Source organism: Macaca mulatta, chromosome 1 (assembly GCF_049350105.2).
Source record: "Macaca mulatta isolate MMU2019108-1 chromosome 1, T2T-MMU8v2.0, whole genome shotgun sequence".
Classification (NCBI taxonomy): domain Eukaryota; kingdom Metazoa; phylum Chordata; class Mammalia; order Primates; family Cercopithecidae; genus Macaca; species Macaca mulatta.
In genome coordinates this window covers 122,220,531-122,242,612 of record NC_133406.1, presented here as the reverse complement: position 1 = coordinate 122,242,612, position 22,082 = coordinate 122,220,531, and the positions used below count along the sequence as shown (strand labels likewise).

Genomic DNA, 22,082 nt, shown 5'->3' with positions numbered 1-22,082 from the left:
CCTCCCAACCTCCCCTCTTAAATAGGCCCCACTGTCTATCATTCCCATCTTTATGCCCATGTGTACTCAGTGTTTAGATTCCACTTATTAGTGAGAAAATGCAGCATTTGGTTTTCTGTTCTTGCGTTAAATTGCTTAGGATAATGGTCTCCACTGCATCCATGTGCTGCAAAGGATATGTTTTAGTTTTTCGTGGCTACATAATACTCCATAGTATGTATGTACCACATTTTCTTTATCCAGTCCACCACTAATGAGCATCTAGGTTGATTCCATTTCTTTTCTATCATGAATAGGAAACACACATCTGAAGGTGTATGTAAAGAATTTGTGAATTTTCTGACCTGTTGTTTTATTTTCAGTTCACCATTTCCTCCATTATCAGATAATAAAGATGGGGCAATATTGATTTAAAATAATGTAACTCATGCAAAGATAATTTTTAGACTGGGAAATTCAAATGAACCATGGAACAAAAGGTAATGCTTTAAGAGAATGAAAAGAGAAGCCACAGAGTTGGAGAAAATATCTGCAAAAGACATATCTGTTAAAGGATTATTACTCAAAATGTATGAAGAATTCTTAAAGCTCAATAACAGAAAATAAAAACCTGATTAAAAAACGGGAAAGAAACTTTGACACTTCACCAAAGAAGATATACAAATGGCAAATAAGCATATGAAAAGATGCTCAATATTATTTGTTATCTGGAAAATGCAGATTAAAACAACAAGATACCACTAGACACCTTATAGAACGGAGAAAATCCAAAACAACAAATAATGGTGAGGATATACAGCAACAAGAACTTTCATTCATTGCTGGTAGGAATGCATAATGGTACAGCCAATTTGGAAGACAGTTTGGTGGATTCTTCCAACATGAACATACTCTTACCCTATAATCCAAAAGTCACACTACTTGGTGTTTACCCAAGGGAGTTGAAAACTTATGTCCACACACAAACCTGTACACGAATGTTTGTAGCACCTTTATTCACAATTGCCAAAAGCTGGAGGCAACCAAGATGTCCTTCAGTAGGTGAGTGGGAAAATAAAATTGTGGTACATCTAGACAATGTAATATTATTAATTTTCAAAAGAAATAAACTATCAAGCCATGAAAAGACATGCAGGAAACTTAAATGCATATTACTAAATGAAAAAATTCAATCTGAAAAGGCTACATAGTGTATAATTCCAACTACATGATATTATGGAGAAAGCAGAACTATGGACACAGTAAAAAGATCAGTGATTATCAGGGGTTAGGAAGGAGGGAGAGATGAATAGACAGAGCACAGATTTTTAGGGCAGTGAAACTTCTCTGTATGATACTATAATGGTAGACACATGGCCATTATACATTTGTTCAAACCCTTAGAATGCACAACACCAAGGGTAATGTAAACTATAGACTCTGGGTGATAATGTTATGTTAAGGTAGGTTCATCGACTGTAACAAATGTACCACTCTGGGTGAGGAATGTTGATAGTGGCGGAGGCTGTGCATGTGTACGGGAAGAGGATGCTGAGAAATCTCTGTAACTTCTGTTCAATTTTGTCATGAACCTAAAACTGCTATAAAAAATAAAGTCTGGTAAAGTAAAAAGATAATGCTTAATATCCAGTAGGGTTCAGTTCACGAAAATTGGCATCTTCATGCACTATCAATAAGAGAGTGTATTGGTAGAACCTTGAGAAGAAGAACGGGCAATAAGCCATTTAATGGAGTGGAGTGGACAGAGACAAGAGTATTAGTCAGAAGAAAGAAACCACTAAACAAACAGAACACATGCTCAGCGAAATATAAATTATAGAAAAGTTAGCTAAATGCTTGAATTTTTTAAAGTACATAAGGATATTTTGAAAAGCACTTTCTAGAATTTAAAAATATACTTTCCTAACCAAACCATTCATAATCAGTAGATGACTTGAAGGGAGAATGGTTACTTTTGAGATTCAAATGAGTTTCTTCGAAACTCAAGTGAAAAAATTATTTCAAAACAAAGCAGGCTAGGCACGGTGGCTCACACCTGTGATTCTGGCATTTTGGAAGGCTGAGGCGGGAGGATTGCTTGAACCCAGGAGTTTGAGACAGGCCTGAGTAACATGGTGAAACCCATCTCTACAAAAAATACAAAAGTTAGCCAGTCATGACGTGCCTTTAGTCCCAGCTACTTGGGAGGCAGAGGTGGGAGGATCCCTAGAGTCCAGGAGTTTGAGGCTGCAGTGAGCTATGATTGGGCCACTGCACTCTAGCCTCAGCAACAAAGTGAGACCCTGTCTATAAAACAAACAAAACGAAACTCAGAGCAAACATTTAAATAGATAATATGTTTATATGAAAAACAACATGAAAAGGGCCTTTTTCTGAAAAGGGCCCGATAGTGATTGTTTTAGATTTTATAGGCCAGGTATATGGTGTTTATGACATTTTCTTCTTTGCTTTTGTTTCTTCAACTACTCTTTACAAATGCAAAAACAATTCTTAGTTCATGGGCCATACAAAAGACATAAAAGATTTGGAGGATAAACATATGCAAAGTGTGGCTTTTACAGAAGGAAAAAAGGAACAAATGAAGAAGAACAAAAATTAAATTAACAACCAAATTAAAATTTCCTGACCTAAAGCTGGAGCTTGAGTCTTAGATTACAAGGGCTCATCAACTTCTAATGTGAAAATTACAAGATGATGCAATAGCAACTATGAATCATAAAAAGAAAAGGATGACAACCCAAGGATCCTGTATCCAGCCAAGACGTCCTTCCAGATATCCAGAGACGCATAAACATTGAGAGGGCATACTATCGTGTGCCTCATGTGAAGAGAAAACTTGATAAAACTAAACAAAAATAAATAAACCAGGACAGAAATGGAAAAGAAGAAAGCAAGCAGTGGTGGGCAGTGACCATTCCTCTCTGCATCCTCATCTGTCTCCCTGTCTGTTGATCTGTTGTAGATCCATCTAGATCAGGGATTAGCAAACCTTTTCTGAAAAGGGCCTGATAGTAAATGTTTTAGGTTTTATAGGCCAGGTATATGGTGTTTACGACATTTTCTTCTTTGCTTTTGTTTTATGAACTATTCTTTACAAATGCAAAAACAATTCTTAGTTCATGGACCAAACAAAAACAGATTGTGGGGCAAATTTAGGTCAAAGTGTGCAGACTCCAGGGATAATTAAAGCTGAAATGAAAATGGAAGGTTTAATATTAGGGCTAAAAATGGGACATTAGCCAATAATTTAAAAAATAAAATAATTAAATTATTATACATATGAATATATAAATGTTTATATAAAAATAATATATACATACATGAATATATATACATACATGAACAACTATACAATATAAACATATTGGTAAATTGTTTACCAATTTATAGAAGAGTTAGCTAAATGCTTGAATTTTTTAAAGTACATAAGGATATTTTAAAAAGCACTTTCTAGAATTTAAAAATATACTTTCTCAACAAACCATTCATAATCAGTAGATGACTTGAAGGAAAGAATGGTCACTTTTGAGATTCAAATGAGTTTCTTAGCAACTCAAGTGAAAAAATTATTTCAAAACAAAGCAGGCTAGGCATGGTGGTTCACACCTGTGATTCTGGCATTTTGGAAGGCTGAGGCGGGAGGATTCGTAAATTGTTTACCAATATGTTTATATTGGTAAATTTATATACATATCTTCATGTAAATAAACATACATATCTTCATGTATGTTTATATTGTACACTTATTCATGTATGTATATATATTTATGTATCCAGCCAAGATGTCCTATTCATATAATTCTATGTAAACATACATGAAACTATGTATGTTTACATAGAATTTTATAAATATAACTAAATATATTGATTTATTTTGGTGGAAATCACCTAAGTATGCAAAACATGGAAATAAGTAAACTATAATTATATACCGATAAAAAATTAAATCATCAAAAAAATATTGCTTTCAAATAATATTTAATGAATATGAAAATGCTCATGAGGATAAAGTAAGAAAGAAATACATTATTAGCAGAGGTCATCACTGCGGTGGCAGAATTATAGGCAATGGTTATCTTCTTTAAGTATTTCCATATTTCTCGATTTTTAATAATCCATATATCTTTGTATCAGGTAAAACAAAGAAGTCATTTAAAATTTTCTGTGCTAAGTTTTTGGGAACATTCACACCTATCAAACATCGTGTTCTTTCTCTAGCAAAGGGCTCAGAGGAAAAAAAACATTGTGTTCTTACCTTGGGTTTAGAAAATGTCACTAAACTCATATGTGAAATTTAGTTATTGGTCATATCACTAATTTTCTTTTCCTTCCTTCCTTCCTTCCTTCCTTCCTTCCTTCCTTCCTTCCTTCCTTCCTTCCTTCCTTCCTTTCTTCCTTCCTTCTTCCTTTCTTTTTTTTTCAGCATCTCTCTCCATTATCCAGGCTGGAGTGCAGTGGTGTGATCTTAGCTCTGCAACCTCTGCCTCCAGGGTTCAAGTGATTTTCATGCCTCAGCCTCCTGAGTGGCTCACCACCACGCCTGACTAATTTTTGTATTTTTTGTAGAGACAGGGTTTTGTCATGTTGGTCAGGCTGGTCTCGAACTCCTGAGCTCAAGGGATAAGCCCGCCTCAGCCTCATTACAGGCATGAGCCACTGCGCCCTGCCCTTATATCACTAATTTGAGTTGAATACATTTAGTAACTCATTTTCTTTTGCAGGTATAATCAACACCATACTGGACAAGAAAGAAGCAATTAATTTATCTTAATGATGTTTCCTGGTACAATGGTGTTATGAAGTTTCATGGTGTTTTATCAATGGACATCCATTTGCAGCTCTCATTTCCAAGCAGGTAATGACTCTCATGGTCAAATGTATGGTTTTTCCTTGTCTTTACAACCTAATATATTTGGTGTTACAGAGCATTAAGTGATAGAGCATAGGAAGAAACCTCATCATTGCAGTGCCTATTGGAAAGAAGCTGAAACTATGGAATCACTGCGAAAGGACCTGCATCTTCGAGAATTCAGTTGGTACAAGTGCATAAACCAAAATTAAGGGCAGAATAGACATGACAAACTCAATGATTGCTCCATAAAGATGACCAGTCTGGGTAGACTCTGTATCAAACAACTGGAATCAAAAGCTCGGTGCCCAGAGGAACAAAAGCCAAATAAGCAGCCCACTACGATGTACTATGTGTATAATAACATATTATAATACAGAATGTCAAAATACCTCAGTTACCATGTGGAAAAATTCCATGTGCTAAGGGCAAGAGGTCCATATGTATTATGTGTCAGGTAGATGCGTTCAGCGCATTGCTTAAGCATTAACCTCCACTGGCACAAAGATGCAGCTGCTTACCTGTTTCAAGATTTTGTTCCTCATCTTCTTCTTCTTCCTCTTCTAAATAATAGTCCCCTTTCTCTTCCTTTTTCACAATTTCCTTAGGGTCATTTAAATGAATTATAAAATTGTGCTTGTCCTTTATCACTCTCACTTTGATAAAAGTTGGGCCTGAGGAGGAACCATAGAATAGAAGATGGGCGATTAGGATGCCACATTAAGCTCCTCAACAAGATGGTTACACAATGCTCCACAGAAACCAACACAGGAACAGAAAACTAAACACTACATGTTCTCACTTAGGAATGGCAGCTAAACATTGAGAACACATGAACACAAAGAAGAGAACAATAGACACCAGGGCTATTTGAGGGTGAGGGGAGGGTGAGGACCAAAAACTACCTGCCAAGTACTCTGTTTATTACCTAGGTGATGAAATAATATGCAGACCAAACCTCTGCAATATGTAATTTACCTATAGAATCAACCTGAATATGTATCCCTGAAACAAAAATAAAAAGGCAGCATAGAATATAAACCAGGGAGGGGAAATGCCTAGAGATGTCAACACCTCTATAAGACAAAGCCTAAGGAAATAAAGTAATGGTGGAATTCCAGGCATAAATGGCAGGGAGACCAAGGAGGTATTTGCAGGCCTTTTAGTCACATTTCAAACCCAATTTCAGAAGAGAAAATGAACTGGCTGAGGCAATGTATGCCTATAATCAATATTATGATTCATCAAATGATATAATTAATGTGAAATGGTTTTGCGACTTCTAAAAATTATGTGTTAGTTTTGGTAGCTATTATTATTATTGTGGTAGTTAATAAAAATTTTTCCAACAATGCTTTCTCTTTTTTAGTGTTCAGACCCATTTTTTTTTGTTTAAAAAAAAAAATTGGCTATCTCCTCTCAATTTGGATTGAGCTATCAACCCTCAAAACTGACAGAACTAGGAGAAAATACTGAATTCACTATCAATCACCTGAAACTTATATGCATTGTACGCTTATGCAAATCTTAGTAAGAGCTACAATAGGTGGATGTTGGGAGTAGGTTCCAAGCTCTGTGCTCAAAAGCCACACCAGAAAAATGCAATAAACTCACAGAATGTGTTTGGTTTCTGGGATAACAAGGTGTGCTGTAATGAAAATTATTACTTAATTGCTTATTGCAGTTACTATTACTTTTTACCAATTGTATGGAAGTATTTTAATATTTTAACAACTAGAATGGTCATATTAGCATGTATCAGTTAAACTCTTGACTGACCTATGCCTTGTAGAGTCAATTACAATAGAAGAAAGTGTGAAGTCTGAAAATGCTGACTGTGGCACCTAAATGTATTGTAGGGGACAGAATAACACTCTCGCCTATGAAACTCAGGAGTAGAGGGCCCCTGGTTATCTGAAATGCATTATTATCTTTCCAGTCATTAACCGGTTGCTTTCAAAATGTACCTTTTTCAAACATTGTCTTTTCCACTTCAATCTGCCCACCATCAGAAGGATACAGGTAGTAATTTGACCCCGAGATTTGAGTAGGTATATTTCCCATATTGTATCCGTGAAACTAGAAGAGAAAATATCATGCTTTGAATGTGAAGCTTCAATAGACAAAAATCAACTTATCAGTGTTAGCCAACTAAAGTTGCCAGAAGCTTAATTTCGCTAAGTATGTCTGTCACTTTGCAGACTCAGAGGCCAGTGTTCATATTATTTTTAGAAACATCTATGGTGTTATAACAGGCAGAATTAAAGATATTATGTTAAACTCTGTTCATCGGTACATTCTCATAACCTAGTGAAAATTGAATTATCATACTATTGTCAAGGCAGTTCAAGAAGAAATCAAGTTCTCATTCACTGGTTGTTAATTTTCTGTTTAAAGTGAACTGATGCTGGGGAGAGTGGACACTCCACTTAAGGAGGTCATATGTAGAAGATATTTTTTACTGAGTGTTGCTAACAGAGGTCCAGGGGATTTAATGCATGCTAAAACTTGAGAACAACTGGTTTAGAGGAGTAGCTACAAAGCACAGGGGCTGTTAGATTTCTTTCCATTTTTTTTTTTTCCCATTAGGTTTTCCTCATAACAGCTAGCTGAGAGAGAATTGGCAAAGGGAAGCTTTCACAAAAGCATACAAGCCAGAAACATGATTGCCCACAAAGAGACAACAAAATGTAGTCAGCAAGTGTCATCGTCTGAGACAGAAAAAGCCAACTTTTGTGTTCACTTATTTACATATATCTATAAGAGTACTTCTGTGTCAAATTTCTACCTTTACTGACCTTAGCTAGGTTCGTGGCACTCAAATGAAAAGTGACCTGAGGCTGTTTTCATCTTGATGATTGACTAGAAACAAGGTTCTAGACATCAGGGGTGGAATACAGGTTTGAGCTCACTGATACCAGAAGAAACCCTAGGCCTACTGTGGTGGCAGTAAAAACAAAAGAATCTTACAATAGCTGTATTTTCCCAAAACAAATAGGAATAGCCCAAAGAGACTAAGTTTTACAGAATTGGAGCGTACTGAGTAAGTTATCTCAGGTTCTGGTTGGTGGGGGGACTCTTCTATTACTTCTTGGACCTTGATTGGTTCTTCTTTAGATTTCTCCTTGTGAGCTGGTTTTCTCTTCAAAGACCTACTATCTTCTTTCTCTACATTATCCTTGCCTTTCTTTTTACCAGCTTCTTTGCTCTTCTTCTCTGCTTTCTTTTCTTCCCTTAAGCGCTCCTCTTCTGCTAATCGATCTTGCTCTTCTTTCCATGCCTGTAAACACATTTAAGAAATTTAAATTTAACAAGATTTTGAAATGCTTAAACATAGGTCCCATTCAGGTTCATTTTGGAGAATATTTAACATGATTTTTGTTAGTGTATCTCTGACAAATCAAAATACTGAACTAGAAACCTTGACGTCATCCTTGATTCTCTTTCTCACTCAACTTCTGTCTACTAAATCCCGCCAATTCTCCCTTAGAGATGTCTCCTCACTTCAGCTTCTTCTCTCATGGTTTATTTTGCAATTTCCTAGGTTCAGGTCTTCATTATCTTTAGCCTGGACCATTGTAGCAGCCTCTTAACTGGTCTCCCAGTCTCCTATCCTTCACATGAGTCTGATCTTTAATTTAGGTCCTAAAGATAGTTTATTAGCAATGTGGAAGACTAGATGTTCAGAGAAACATAATTGGGACAAAATAATTCAAAAATGATGGATAAAATAGGTAAAATGATGGGGGGTAAGTCTCCCATAAGCACTCCTAACCACAAGCCTGTCCTCACATAGACTTGTGGCCAAAATATAGATTACCTTAACATTTTACTTTAAAACAGTTATTGAAGCAGGAAAATAGGGTCTAGAGGCAGGGAACAAAAGGCTGATTCACACTTCAGCAATGACAGGAAATGTCCTCTGCTAGGGTGTAGGTCAAGTAAATGACTTTGTAACTTTACTTCGTTCTCTCCATTTACATAGAGCGTACCCCAAGTAACCAATGGAATCCTCTAGTGGGTATTTAAATTCTCAATAATTCTGTAACGGGGTCTTTGAGCTCCTATGCCTGGAACCATTCCCACACTGTGGTGTGTACTTTCATTTTCAACAAATCCCTTCATTCCTTCCTTCCTTTGTTTGTGCATTTTGTTCAGCTCTTTGTTCAAGATGCCAAGAACCTGGACTCGTCCACCGTTAACATTATGATTTGATATAAGCTCACAAATGAAAATCACAAAACACGCAGAAGTAAACCACTTTGAGTAAGAAACAAACTGTGAAATCATATCTACAAAAACCTCAGATATTGTAATTACCAAATAGAGAATATAAGGTAAGTTTTAAAACATGCTCAAATAAATAAAAAGAAGTATTAAAAGCATAAGTAAGAAAGAGAGGATTATCAAAAATGGCAAGGTGAGTTTGAAAGACTTCTTGAAAATGGAACTGAATTTTTGAAAAGGCAGTATTTGAACAGATAATGCCTGAGACATTTAGAGAGTTGAAGAAAGACGTTCATACTAACATTAAGGAAGACCAAGAAATCAAAAGCAGGAAATAACATTGGTGTATTGGACTTAGCTCATATTAACTTAAAAGAGTTTATTGTTAAATTTTTAGAAAATTTGTGAGCCAACTGTTAACAATGATCATCATCTAAAAATTATATAAATTTGCAATTAAGAAAATATTAAAAACAAATGCAATAAAGACGCAAAACTTACCACAATGTAAGTATTTTGTGACATTTCACTATTGTCTATGCTCTGGAGTTTATTTATGTCAATTGTAATGGTATCATGACAACATTATATGATGGTGTGCTACTGCATAGCACTGCCAACGTCAGTTTTGTCATATAGTAGCTTGAAATCAGCTATTGTAGGGGTACTTACACTACAAACACCAGCAAATGCTACAAGTCAGGACTGATTGATTGTTTATTATCTAGATTTAAGGAAGTGATGGAGATCATGTTAATAATGCAGACTAGCTGTTATATTGTTACTAGCACAGAAAGGTGAGGAAATAGTCTTCCATTATTAAAAAACGATTACTTGACTCAGCAAAAAAGTTGCTAATGTTATTGACAAATGAGTGACATATCCTTTCTTTGTTTCACTTTTGTCTTACTTGTTAACATAAATAAAAATATCAGCTTTCATATTAGAACTAAATGTGTTTATCAATTGTAACCATAGCTTGGCTAAGGATACAACAGTTTAGCAAAAATCAATTTGCAGAAATCAAAATGCTATTTGGAATTTATGGGTCGCTATATGGAATTTACATAAATAATATTATATGCTTTATTATTACATGTAAATTTTGTATTATATATATATTCTATATCAGAAACATTTATAACTTATGTACATATATGTATACTTTTGTTTTCCTAGAGTGCTACTGCTTAAGCATTTACCAGCACACCACTGAATGTTTTCAAAGCAGCTAGAGAGAAAAGATAAACTGTTCACTTTGGGAGGCCAAGGCAGGCAGATCACAAGATCAGGAGTTTGAGACCAGCCTGGCCAACATGGTGAAACCCCATCTCTACTAACAATACAAAAATTAGCTGGGTGTGGTGATGGGCGCCTGTAATCCCAGCTACTCAGGAGGCTGAGGCAGGAGAATCGCTTGAACCCGGGAGGCAGAGCTTGCAGTGAGACGAGATGGCGCCACTGCACTCCAACCTGGGCAACAGAGCAAGACTCTGTCTCAAAAAAAAAAAAAAAACCTGTCTATGAAAGAATGACAAATTAGATGGACAGTCAACTTGTTAACACCCACAATGTGTCAGCAAGGAAAATGTGGAAAAATATCTTAAGAGTTGATATGGTTTGGATTTGTGTTCCTACTCAAATCTCATGTCGAATTATAATCCCCAGTGTTGGAGGAGGAGCCTGGTGGGAGGTGATTGGATCATGGGGGCAGATTTCCCCCTTGCTGTTCTTGTGATAGTGAGTGAGCTCTCAGGAGATCTGGTTGTTTAAAAGTGTGTAGCACCTCCCCCTTCATTCTCTTCCTCCTGCTCCACTCATGCAGGATGTGCCTGCTTTCCCTTCCCCTTCAGCCAGGATTGTAAGTTTCCTGAGGCCTCTCCAGGCATGTTTCCTGTGGAGCCTGCAGAACCGTGAGCCACTTATATCTCTTTTCTTAAAAAATTACCCAGTCTTAGGTAGTTCTTTATAAAAATGTGAGAACAGACTAATACAAGAGTGATAAGAGGAAATAAAAAAGCCAACCAAGAATTTTATAAATGAAAACTATGTTTAATGAGTAAGGGCAAAATAAAGTCATTTTTCAGATAAGTAAAAACTGAGTTTAATAGCAACTGTGATATTGGGGTATAATAAGAAACAGATATTTGGTCATCTTTCCTGGCTCCTGGCACAGAGCCCCTAAGTCCCTTGGAATTTCATAAGTGATAGGAGCATCTTTTGCTCTAATGAGGCAACTCTTGTCATGTTCTTCAGGATAGGATGTGGGCTGTCCAGAAAGACCAAACCTTGATTAGAAGTTTGGGACTTTCAGCCTCATCCCCAAACCCCTCAGGAGGGAGGAGGAGCCAGAGATTGAGTTAATAATCTATCACGCCTGCATGATGAAACTTCCATAAAAACCCCTAAACGACAGGGTTTGGAGAGCTTCTGAACTAAGATGGTGAATGCATCCAAGCTCTGGGAGAATGACACACTCCACTTCCATGGGGACAGAAGCTCTTGTGCTTGCGACTCTTCTGGATCTTGCTGTATGTACCACTTTATCTGGCTGTTCATTTGTATCCTTTATAATATCTTTTTATTATCAACCAGAATAGTAAGTACAGTGTTTTCCTGAGTCTTATGAGACATAAGCTTTCTAGCTAGTTATCAAACCCAAGGAGGTGATTGTGGAAACCTCCAAATGAGTAGCCAAGTCAGACAGAAGTGTGCGTACCCTGGGTACCCAAAAATTGTTACTTGCGATTGGCATCTGAAGAGGAAGCAGTCTTGTGGGAGTGAGTTAATCTACAAGGTCTGTGCTAACTTTGGGTAGTTAGTATCAGAATGGAATTTCATTGTAGAACACCCAATTGGTGTCTGGAAAGTTGCAGATTCAGTTGGTGTGGCGAAAAAACACCCACAAATTTACTGTCAGAAGTATTGTGAGTAAAACAGTTCATAGCAACAAACCCCCAGTAGAAGAACTTCTAGAGCAAAGACTCCTGAAACATAAAGAAGAAATGCCCAAGGAAACAAATGGTAAGCATGGAGATAAAGCTAAAACAACATTGACCATGTAAGACAATTACAATGAGGTCAGGCACGGTGGCTCACGCTTGTAATTCCAGCACTTTGAGAGGCCCTGGAGAAGGTTTGCTTGAGCCCAGGAGTTTGAGACCAGCCTGGGCAACATAGTGAGACTCCATCTCTACAAAAAATTAAAAACTTAGCTGGGCATGGTGGCACACTGCTATAGCCCTAGCTACTTGGCAGGCTGAGGCAAGAGGATCATTTGAGCCCAGGAATTTGAGGCTGCAGTGAGCTATGATCATGCCACTGCACTCCAGCCTGGGTGACAGAGCCAGACTCTGTTCCTAAAACAAAAAGTAATAAATAAATAAATAAATGAAACAATTACAATGATAATGTTTAATTTGTAGGAAGACAAAAAAAATCAAGATAAAACTTAAGCATCAGTTTAAATCATTTTAATAGTTCCTGGAATTGTTCTGAAAGAAAAAAATATTTTGTTAAGTTTAGATTTCATTAAATTATACTGAAATTAAGTTAAATTGAAATGATATAACAAGTTAAATTTCTACAGCAATCACTAGTAGGAAGAAAAATTGCATACATATTAAACTTTTCCTATAAACGGCCAGAGAGTCAATATTTTAGGGCCAAGAGGCAATATCAAGGACATCCATGTAGGTACTTATGCAATGAGAGAGAAAAGAAATTTATACAACTATTTTACTGACAAATAATTGAGTACAATTTTTAGTAACAAGAAAAATAGAATTCTTTTTTTGTGTTGGGGGGATAACATTTCACTTATTTAGAGTGAAAATCAAAGTTCCATATTATCAAAGTGATTGCAAAATGAAAAGAGGAAAATAAACTTAATACAAAGAAAGCAAGAAAGGAGGAAAAGAAAGGATCATAGAGAATATATAAAATACAAAATAGGTTAGTTGAATAAATCCCAAACACGTCATTAATCAGAATAGATAAAATGGAGTCTACTTTCCTGCTAAACATCAGTGTTCATTAGACAAGACTTTTAAACATCTAGTTTGTAGTCCTTGTTTACAAGAAACACACTTAAAATATAGTTTTTGTTGCTCTTGTGAATAAAATTTATTATTTGTAATGTTTTCTAATTGGTTATTGCTGGTGAATAGGAATGCCAGTGATTGTTTTCAATGTTCATCTTGTCTACACCTGCACTTCCTCAATTCTTTTTAAAGTCAACACAGAGTGACATTAGCGAGATGGTGGAATAGGACTTTCCAGAACTCATCCCTCACAGAAACACGGATTTTAACAACTACCCACACATGAAAATACCTTCACAAGAGCTAGGAAACCCAGGTGAGAGAGTATAGCATCTTAATGTAGCTTGGAATTAAGAAGACACAGGCTGGTATCTGCAGATCACCCCTCCACACCTGCCCCAGTGCCAGGCCAGCCCCTGCAGACTCAGGCTCTAGGCCCACCTCACTGTCAGGCCCACTTCAGTGGTCCCATCATTCAGGCTGCCTCTAGCACCAAGCTGGCTCCCCGTGGCCCCAGGCTTCAGGCCTGCTCCGGTAGACTCAGCCTGTAGGTCCTTCCCAATGCTAGGACAGTTCTCAGATCCCAGACTTCAGGCTGGCTCATGCAGATCCAGCTTCCAGGCCCTCGTCATTGCCAGGCCAGCACCTATGCTTTCCAGTTGCAGACTGGCTACTGCTGACTCAGGACCCAGTCTGCCTTAAAACCAGGCAAAACTCTGCAGCCCCAGACTCCAGACTGGCGAGTGCAAAACCTATCCTCCAGGAACCCCCGGCACCTGTTAGTATCCAAAAACTCAGCCTCCAGGCCGGCCCTGTGAACACAGACTCCAGACTTGCTTAGTGCCAGGTCATCCCCTGTGGCACCAGGTTTCAGACCAGCCCCTGAGGCCTCATGTTCCAGCAGACACGAGGTCCAGGACTGCTCTAGCAGACTGAGGTTCCAGGTCCATCCCAATAGACCCAAGCACTGGGCTGGTTCCTGTGAACCTCGGTTCTAGGGTCACCCCTGCAGAGTCAGGTTGCAGGCTGACCACATGGTTCTAGGACCCAGGCCTGTCCTCATGGCTCAGCACCACGTCAGCCCCATGCTCCAGGCTGGTGCCCAAAGCCCCAGGCTCCAGTGGACCCAGGCTTGCCTCCATGGACTCAGGCTCCATGCCCATCCTTGTGGACCTATTTGTAGGCCCATCCAAGTCTCTGGCCAGTTCCTGCAGACTCAGGCTCAAGGTCTGCTCCAGTGTCAGGTCAGCACTCAAGGACCCAGGCTCCAGGCCCACCTCAGCCTGGAGGTTGAACCCTGTCAACAGATTTACCCCAGTGGACTCTGGTGACAGGCTGGCTGCTGTGGATTCATGATCCAGGCTTGTCAGAACAGACCCAAGCTGCAGGCCCACCTCAGCAGACCCAGGCTTCAGGCTCAAGCCTTCAAACCCAGAAAAGATAAATAAAACAATTCAACTTTCTGTTAAAAAATTAATGAAACTAAATTTGTTTTTCAAAAAAATAAACATGAATAAACTTTTAGCTTAACTAAAAAAAAGAGAGAGGACTCAAATAAATACAATTGGGAATAAAAGAGGAGACATTACAAACAGTACCACAGAAATACAAAGAATCAGCCAGGCGCGGTGGCTCACGCCTATAATCCCAGCACTTTGGGAGGCTGAGGTAGGTGGATCACGAGGTCAGGAGTTCAAGACCAAACTAGCCAATATGGTGAAACCCCCTCTCTAATAAAAATACAAAAATTAGTCAGGCGTGGTGGTGCCTGTAGTCCCAGCTACTCGGGAGGCTGAGGCAGAAGAATCGCTTAAACCTGAGAGGCAGAGGTTGCAGTGAGCCGAGATCGCACCACTGCACTCCAGCCTGGGCGACAGAGCGAGACTCCATCTCAAAAAAATACATATATAAAAATAAAAATAAATAAAATAAAATACAAAGGATCACAGAGGGTACTATGAATAATTACACACTAATGAATTGATAACCTAGATGGAATGAATAAATTCCTAGAAGCATACAACTTACCGAGATTGAGTCATGAAGAAATATAAAACTGAACAGACAAATAACAATGAAGAGACTGAATCCGTAAGAAAATGTCTCCCATCATGAAAAGCCCAGGACCTGATGGCTTTACTAACGAATTATCTCAAACATTTAAAGAACTAATACAAATTCATCTCACTCTATGAAAAAAATTAAAGAGAAGAGAATACTTCCAAACTCATTTTATGAAGCCAACATTACCCTGATACCAAAGCTAAACAAGGACATTGCAAGAAAATAAAATGACAGGCCATTGTCCCTGGTGATGTTAGATGCAAAAATCCTTCAAAAAATTCTAGTAAACTGAATTCAACAGCATATTTGAAAGGCTCATTCTTCATGATTAAGTGTGATTTATTCCTGGGATGCAAAGATGATTCAACATATTCAAGTCAATATATGTGACACGCCATATTACAAAATGAAGGATAAAAATCACATGATCATCACAATAGATGTGGAAAAAACATATGACAAACTCAAATATCCTTTCATAATAAAAACTCTCAACAAAGTAGATAAAGAAGAAATGTGGTAGATAAAGAGGAAATGTATCTCAACACAATAAAAATGTCCATGCTACCCAAAGTGATCTACAGATTCAATACAATCCCTATCAAAATTCCAATGTCATCTTTTCATATAAATAGAAAAAAATCCTAAAACTTGTAGGGAATTACCAAAGACTCCTAATTGCCAACACAATCTTGAGCAAAAATAAAAATGCTAGAGGTACTGTTACAGTAGGTAGCTAGTCAGGCATGAGCAGGGCAGATGAGGGCTGCCACCCATTACACACAACAGGAATGCCAGATGACCATTAGGTGATGGCCAGGCAGTTGTTAACTGTCTCTCTAAAATAATAATTGGTCACAGCTGGTGCCAGGGAAGGGTCATCTTCCAGTAGATGGAAAACACCTGAAACTGGTGATCAGCAGCTTCCCAGTGAGACCTCAGGAGTTGGGTGAGTGGGCTCAAAAATGTGCGTTAAGAGGCAAAATAGTGGAGTTTAACTGGTATATTAACTTCCTCTAGGAATGTTAGACTGGTAAGGGAAGAACGCCTCAAGTGAGCATGCATACAACTCCAGAAATCATACTATGCCTGCTCCCCTCCCAAATGCTAGCAGGCCACTGCACATGTGGACAGCCCACCCCAAGGGAAGAATCATGGGAGAAGTAATGCAAGACCCTGGAGTATGCCAACATTTAAAACACCAAGTCAAAACGTCAAACTGTGCACTTGATCTCTCAAGTCATCTGCTCAGCCCTCTTCCAAGTGTACTTTATTTCGTTTCATTCCTGCTCTAAAGCTTTTTAATAAACTTTCAATTCTGCTCTAAAACTTGCCTCAGACTCTCCTTCTGCCTTATGCACCTGAGTTGAATTCTTTCTTCTGAGGAGGCAAGAATTGAGGTTGCTGCAGACCCATATGGATTTGCCACTGGTAACAGTATCACACTACCTGATTTCAAAATGGTTAGCTATAAAGCTATGGTAATCAAGACACCATGGTACTGGCATAAACACACAGACCAATTCCCTCTATTGGAATACAATAGAGGGCCCATATGTAAATGCACACATGTACAGTCAATTCATATTCAGCATAGATGCCAAGAACACAAAATTGAGGAAGACCAAGTTTTTCAATAAATGGTGTTGGGAAAACTGGATATCCACATGCAAAAGAATGAAATTACACTCTTATCTAATGTCCATGCATAAAAAACAACACCAAATGGATTAAAGACGTAAATGTATGTCCTGAAATTATGAAACTACTAGAAGAAAACACAAGAGAAATCTCCATCACATTGTTCTGGGCAATGATGTTTTGAATATGACCTCAAAAGCACAGGCAACAAATGCAAAAATAGACAAATGGCATCACATTAGACTAAAACCTTCGCACAACAAGAAAACAATCAACAAAGTGAAGAAACAACCTATGGAATACGACGTAATATTCGAAAACCTGCAACCGATAAGAAGTTAATATCTAAAAATATACCTAAGGTACTCAACTCAGTAGCAAGAAAACAAATAACCCAATTTAAAAATGAGCAAAGGACCCAAGCAGACATTTCTCAAAAGAAGGCTTACAAACGTCCCACAGGTTCAGGAAAAAAAAGCCCAGCATAACTAATCAGCAGGGAAATGCAAATTAAACTCATGATGCAATATCATCTCACACCTGACAGAATGGCTATGAGAAAAAAGACAAGATAATAAATGTTGGGGAGGATGTGGAGAAAAGAGAACCATGGTACACTGATGATGGGAATGTAAATTACCACAGCCACTATTGAAAGCAGTATGGCGGCTCCTCAAAAATTAGAATTAGAACTACCATATAATCCAGCAATCCCACTTCTGGATATATATCTAAAGGATCTGAAATCAATATCTTGAGAAGGTATCTGCATACTCATGTTTATTGCAGCATTATGTACAATAGCCTAGATATGGAATCAACCTAAACATCCATCAACAAATAAATGAATAAAGAAAATGTGAGATACACACAATGGAGTGCTATTTTATGTATATATTCTATAATACTATGTATACATATATTACATTATGTACATACTACATTATGTATTATGTATGTACATATACACAAAATACGTAATACATATTATATAATATATAGTATAATTAATATAGTGTTATATATAGTGTAAATACAATACTATTATAATATATAAACCATATAATATATACTATTATAATATATAAATGATTATAATATATAAAAGTATATATAGACACACACACACACACACACACACACACACACACAATGGAATACTATTCAGCCTTTAGAAAGAAGAAAATTCTGTTATTTGCGGCAACATGGATGAGCCTGGGGGACATTATATTAAATGAAATAAGCCAGGGACAGAAACACAAATAGCACATGATCGCACTTATATGTGGACTCTAAAAGAGCTGAACTCACAGAAACAGAGAGTAGAATGGTGGTTACCAGGGGCTGCAGGAAAGGGGATCGGAAAGACGTTGGTCAAAGGTTGTGAAATTTCAGTTAGACAGGAGGAATACATTCAAGAGATCTATTGTACAACATGATGACTATAGTTAATAACAATGAAATGTATACTTGAAAATTGCTAAGAAATTAGATTTTAAGTATTCTTGCCACATAAAAATAATAACTATGTGAGGTGATGCATATGTTAATTAGCTTGATTTAGCCATTATATAATATGTACATAATTCAAAACGTTACGTTGTACACCAGAAATATATACCATTTTTCTCAGTTAAAAAATAAGTAACAAAAATAAGTTTTTATAAGCCAACATAACCTTAATACCAATGCTTGTTAATAATAACACAAAAGTCTATAGACCAATTTCATTCACCATGGATATAAAAATTCCAAATAAAATGCTATCAAATCAAACCCAGATTTTTATGGAAATAACAATATGCCATGAACATATAGTACCGTAATTTTTATCCATTATGTATGTAAAGATGTTCCCAGGAGATTATTAAAATTAAAATTACTAGGTTCTACTCTCAAAGATGCAGTTAGGATGGAGTAAAGGAATGTGAATTTTACTAAGTCCCTCCTCCCACCAGACACCCTTAGGCAATTATGATGTATGTAGTTATGTGGGATGAGAACTAAACTTAAGGAAACCATGAATTTTTTTATAGAAATGCAAATGCAACTTCTGTTGTTAAATCAATCTCTATAATTCAATATATCAACAAAAGAGGAAAATTAACATATATTAGTCTCCAAACAAATAAGAGAGTTTAAAAATTAACAAAATTTGGCAGCAATTAACAATAAAGTTGATGGTATAGCATATAATTTTCTTTACTATTAATATCCAGAAACCAGAGGCTCATCAAAATTAATCAACTTTGTTTAAATGTTTATTGAATTCTCATAGGGGTGGGGAAGTTGGCTCTTGCTTACCCAGTATTAAAGCTTGCAACAAAGCTATCATAATTAAAATAGTATGGTACATGCATAGGAATAATTAAGTAGGTGACTGAAACAGAATACAACATTCAAAATTGAATTCAAAGAATAAATGGGTGCCTAATATGCGATCTAATCAGCACCCAAATTCAGTGGGGAGAATTAATGTTATATTTAATTAAAAAGTACTAGTAACATAGCCTATCTGGACAAAGAAAAAGTAAGATCTTTACATTATACTATATAAAAATACATTTTAGATAGATATCCAAATATTAAAAAAATCTATAAAAATATTCTAAGAGAATGCATAAAAATATATATGTATATCTCAAAGTGGAATCAACCCAGTAGAATCAATAACATAAAAGCCCTTAAACCATAATGGGAAAAAATAACAGAGTTTTTCAAAAACTGTTTAAAAATAAGCTATAACATACACACAAAAACGCACAAATAGCACAAATCAAACACTCCTGTAAGTACCAGCAGGTCAAAAAGAGATGGTCTCCGGCTTCCAGGAAGCCATCCTCATGCTTCTTGCCAATCACTACTGCCCCAAAGGCAGCCACTATCCTGTTCTGTAATACTTTAGTTCAGTTTTGCCTGTTTTTAAACTTTATGTAAGCTGGATTACCTTGAGAGAGCCTTCTAAAATGAAAGGAATCTTTTCCTTCTCTTTTTCTTTTTCTTGATCTGATATCTCTGTTTTGCTGATTCCTTTGTAACCTATAATCAGACACAATTAAACTTCTTAGTAACTCTTAAATAAGATATCATAGAAGGACCAAATCTCTGGGTTAGATGAGATCTCAAAGGCTTTCAAGTTCAACTTCTCATTTATTTATCTCTGATTTTTTTCTTGCCATCTCTAGAATGAACATCTGAAATGGGACTGAGCCACATCAGTGACGGGGAGCTCAGTTTCTGGGGACAGTTCATTCCATTCTCAGTGTATTGATACGTTGCAGCTTTTATTGAACTGCGGTCTCTCTCTCTGTAAAGCTTTCACCTAATAATCCTAGTTTACCACTTTAAGACTACACCGAACAAATCTAATGTTTCCATCCACATTGAAGCCCTTCTCTTGCCATTGTAGTCATTCTATTTTGAAGACTTATATTTTTCTGTACTTGAGAGACCTGAAATTGAATGCAATATCTACCAGGTACATCCAATACCAAATTAACCATTATCTAGATTTTCACAGGTTTTTGGTCTTTTCAGTAGTATTATAAAGAAAAGGCAGTAAACTCACATTTTTTTATCTTACTAATAGGCAGGTGTGGCCCTAGACGTGAGTATTAGAGGGCAGCCCTACCCATTTTTTTAAAAAATGTAGTCCTATCTATTTCTTTTTCTTTTTCTTTTTTTTAGGTACTTAATGCTCTCCTTCTGGGTCCCCATCAGGACCCAGAACTGATAGATTATACAACCATTTTGGTCGATATGGTAAACGGTTCATCATTAACTTGGTTTTATATGGTTTACTTTAAAATCATGCCAGGTACAAACTCCTTTGGTAATTGATAGAGGTTGCCAAAATTTTGGAAGTTATGTAGCGTTGCTCCTTTATGAGAAATCCCTCTCACTTTGGCTATAATAAATGAATATTATTAACAAGGAGTCCATTTTCTTTGAACAAACAATGAAATATGATTATTTTCTAGATGAATTATCTCATTGTTTCACTTCTTTATCAAGTATCTTTCTAAAAGTCTATTTTACTCTGTCACCATCTTCCCCTTCTGCCCACAGCCTCAAGGCCACAATAACACAACATAACCACCACAACAACATCATCATCAACAAAGGTATATATTGATCCAATATCCTGTCAAGTACCGGCCACAGGCCTCCAAAAATCTCTTTCCCTATTATCTTTAGATTCCTACTCCCAGTTAGTCTTGGGACCCTTCTGTATGCTGTTCTAAGAAAGATCTTGTTTTAATCTCACTTTTGGATTCTATAATTGTTCAAATAGATATCTATTAACTCTGAATTTACTTCTTATGTTGTCAACAAATCTTAGATAGCTTAATTTACCAATCCTACCAATAAAGGCATTTGGCATTTCTCTAACATGTAACATTTGATCTGCACAACAGATGGAATCTTCCAGATTTGACAAGAAGTGGGGTCAATATAAACAAATATTCTATTATTGCACTCAGGTACAATCCCATATTTGGAATGCAGCTACTCTATTTACTAGAGAAAGTGAAGAATCACAGGAACTTTTTTGAGTAATTATTTTTAATGCTGAAATATTCAGAGTCTTGATTAAATTAAGAGATAGAAGAATGTTCTTGAATTTTATTCCACGTGTAAGTTGAACTGGTTACTTACTTTTAGATTTTTTAAGGGAAAAGATTTTGCTAGCAGAAGTAAGTCTGGCATTAGCAGATTTCAATTCCAGCTCAGCTTTGGTCCTGATGATTTCCTCATTCATTTTAGATTCCTGATATATAGCTTCTTCTTTTGTAATCCAATCTTGAATAGATTTTGCAACAAGTTCCAAATAATTCCTAAACAAAACAACAACAAATGTCAATTTACTATGAAAGTCAATAAATACTAAAGACATTGACTGTGTAAATAAACTTTTTGCTCATGTTGCAAATATAATGAGTTTGAATATATCTTAGATGTATTTTGCACAAAATAGTCAAATACAAATATCCCATGAGCATATGAAAAAATGCCCTTCATCCACAGTTAAAGACATGTAAATTTAAAAATGAGATCTTTCATCTGACTCACTAGGCTTTGGGTTTAAGAAATAAAAAAAGAAATGAGATCTTTCCACCAAAGTGAAGGATTAACAAGTTTAATAATACCAAGAGGTAATGACAGTTTGAAGAGATGATCACTTTCACCACTGTTAGTTGGAGAATAATATAATGCAATCTCTTTTTCAGGCAATTTTATAGCACATTAGGAACTTT

The 22,082-nt window shown here is 36.6% G+C and overlaps 1 protein-coding gene across 1 annotated transcript in view; it reads right to left on the bottom strand.

Moving 5' to 3' along the window:
• SPAG17 (sperm associated antigen 17) overlaps nt 1-22,082 on the bottom strand; it is a 219,620-nt gene that overhangs the window by 71,676 nt on the left and 125,862 nt on the right. The window contains exons 19-23 of the mRNA XM_028829872.2: nt 21,484-21,662; nt 19,772-19,863; nt 7,890-8,129; nt 6,817-6,928; nt 5,371-5,523 (exon numbers count right to left, since the gene is read on the bottom strand). Of these exons, the coding sequence (XP_028685705.2) occupies nt 5,371-5,523; nt 6,817-6,928; nt 7,890-8,129; nt 19,772-19,863; nt 21,484-21,662 (776 nt within the window). The remainder of the gene's footprint in view (nt 1-5,370; nt 5,524-6,816; nt 6,929-7,889; nt 8,130-19,771; nt 19,864-21,483; nt 21,663-22,082) is intronic.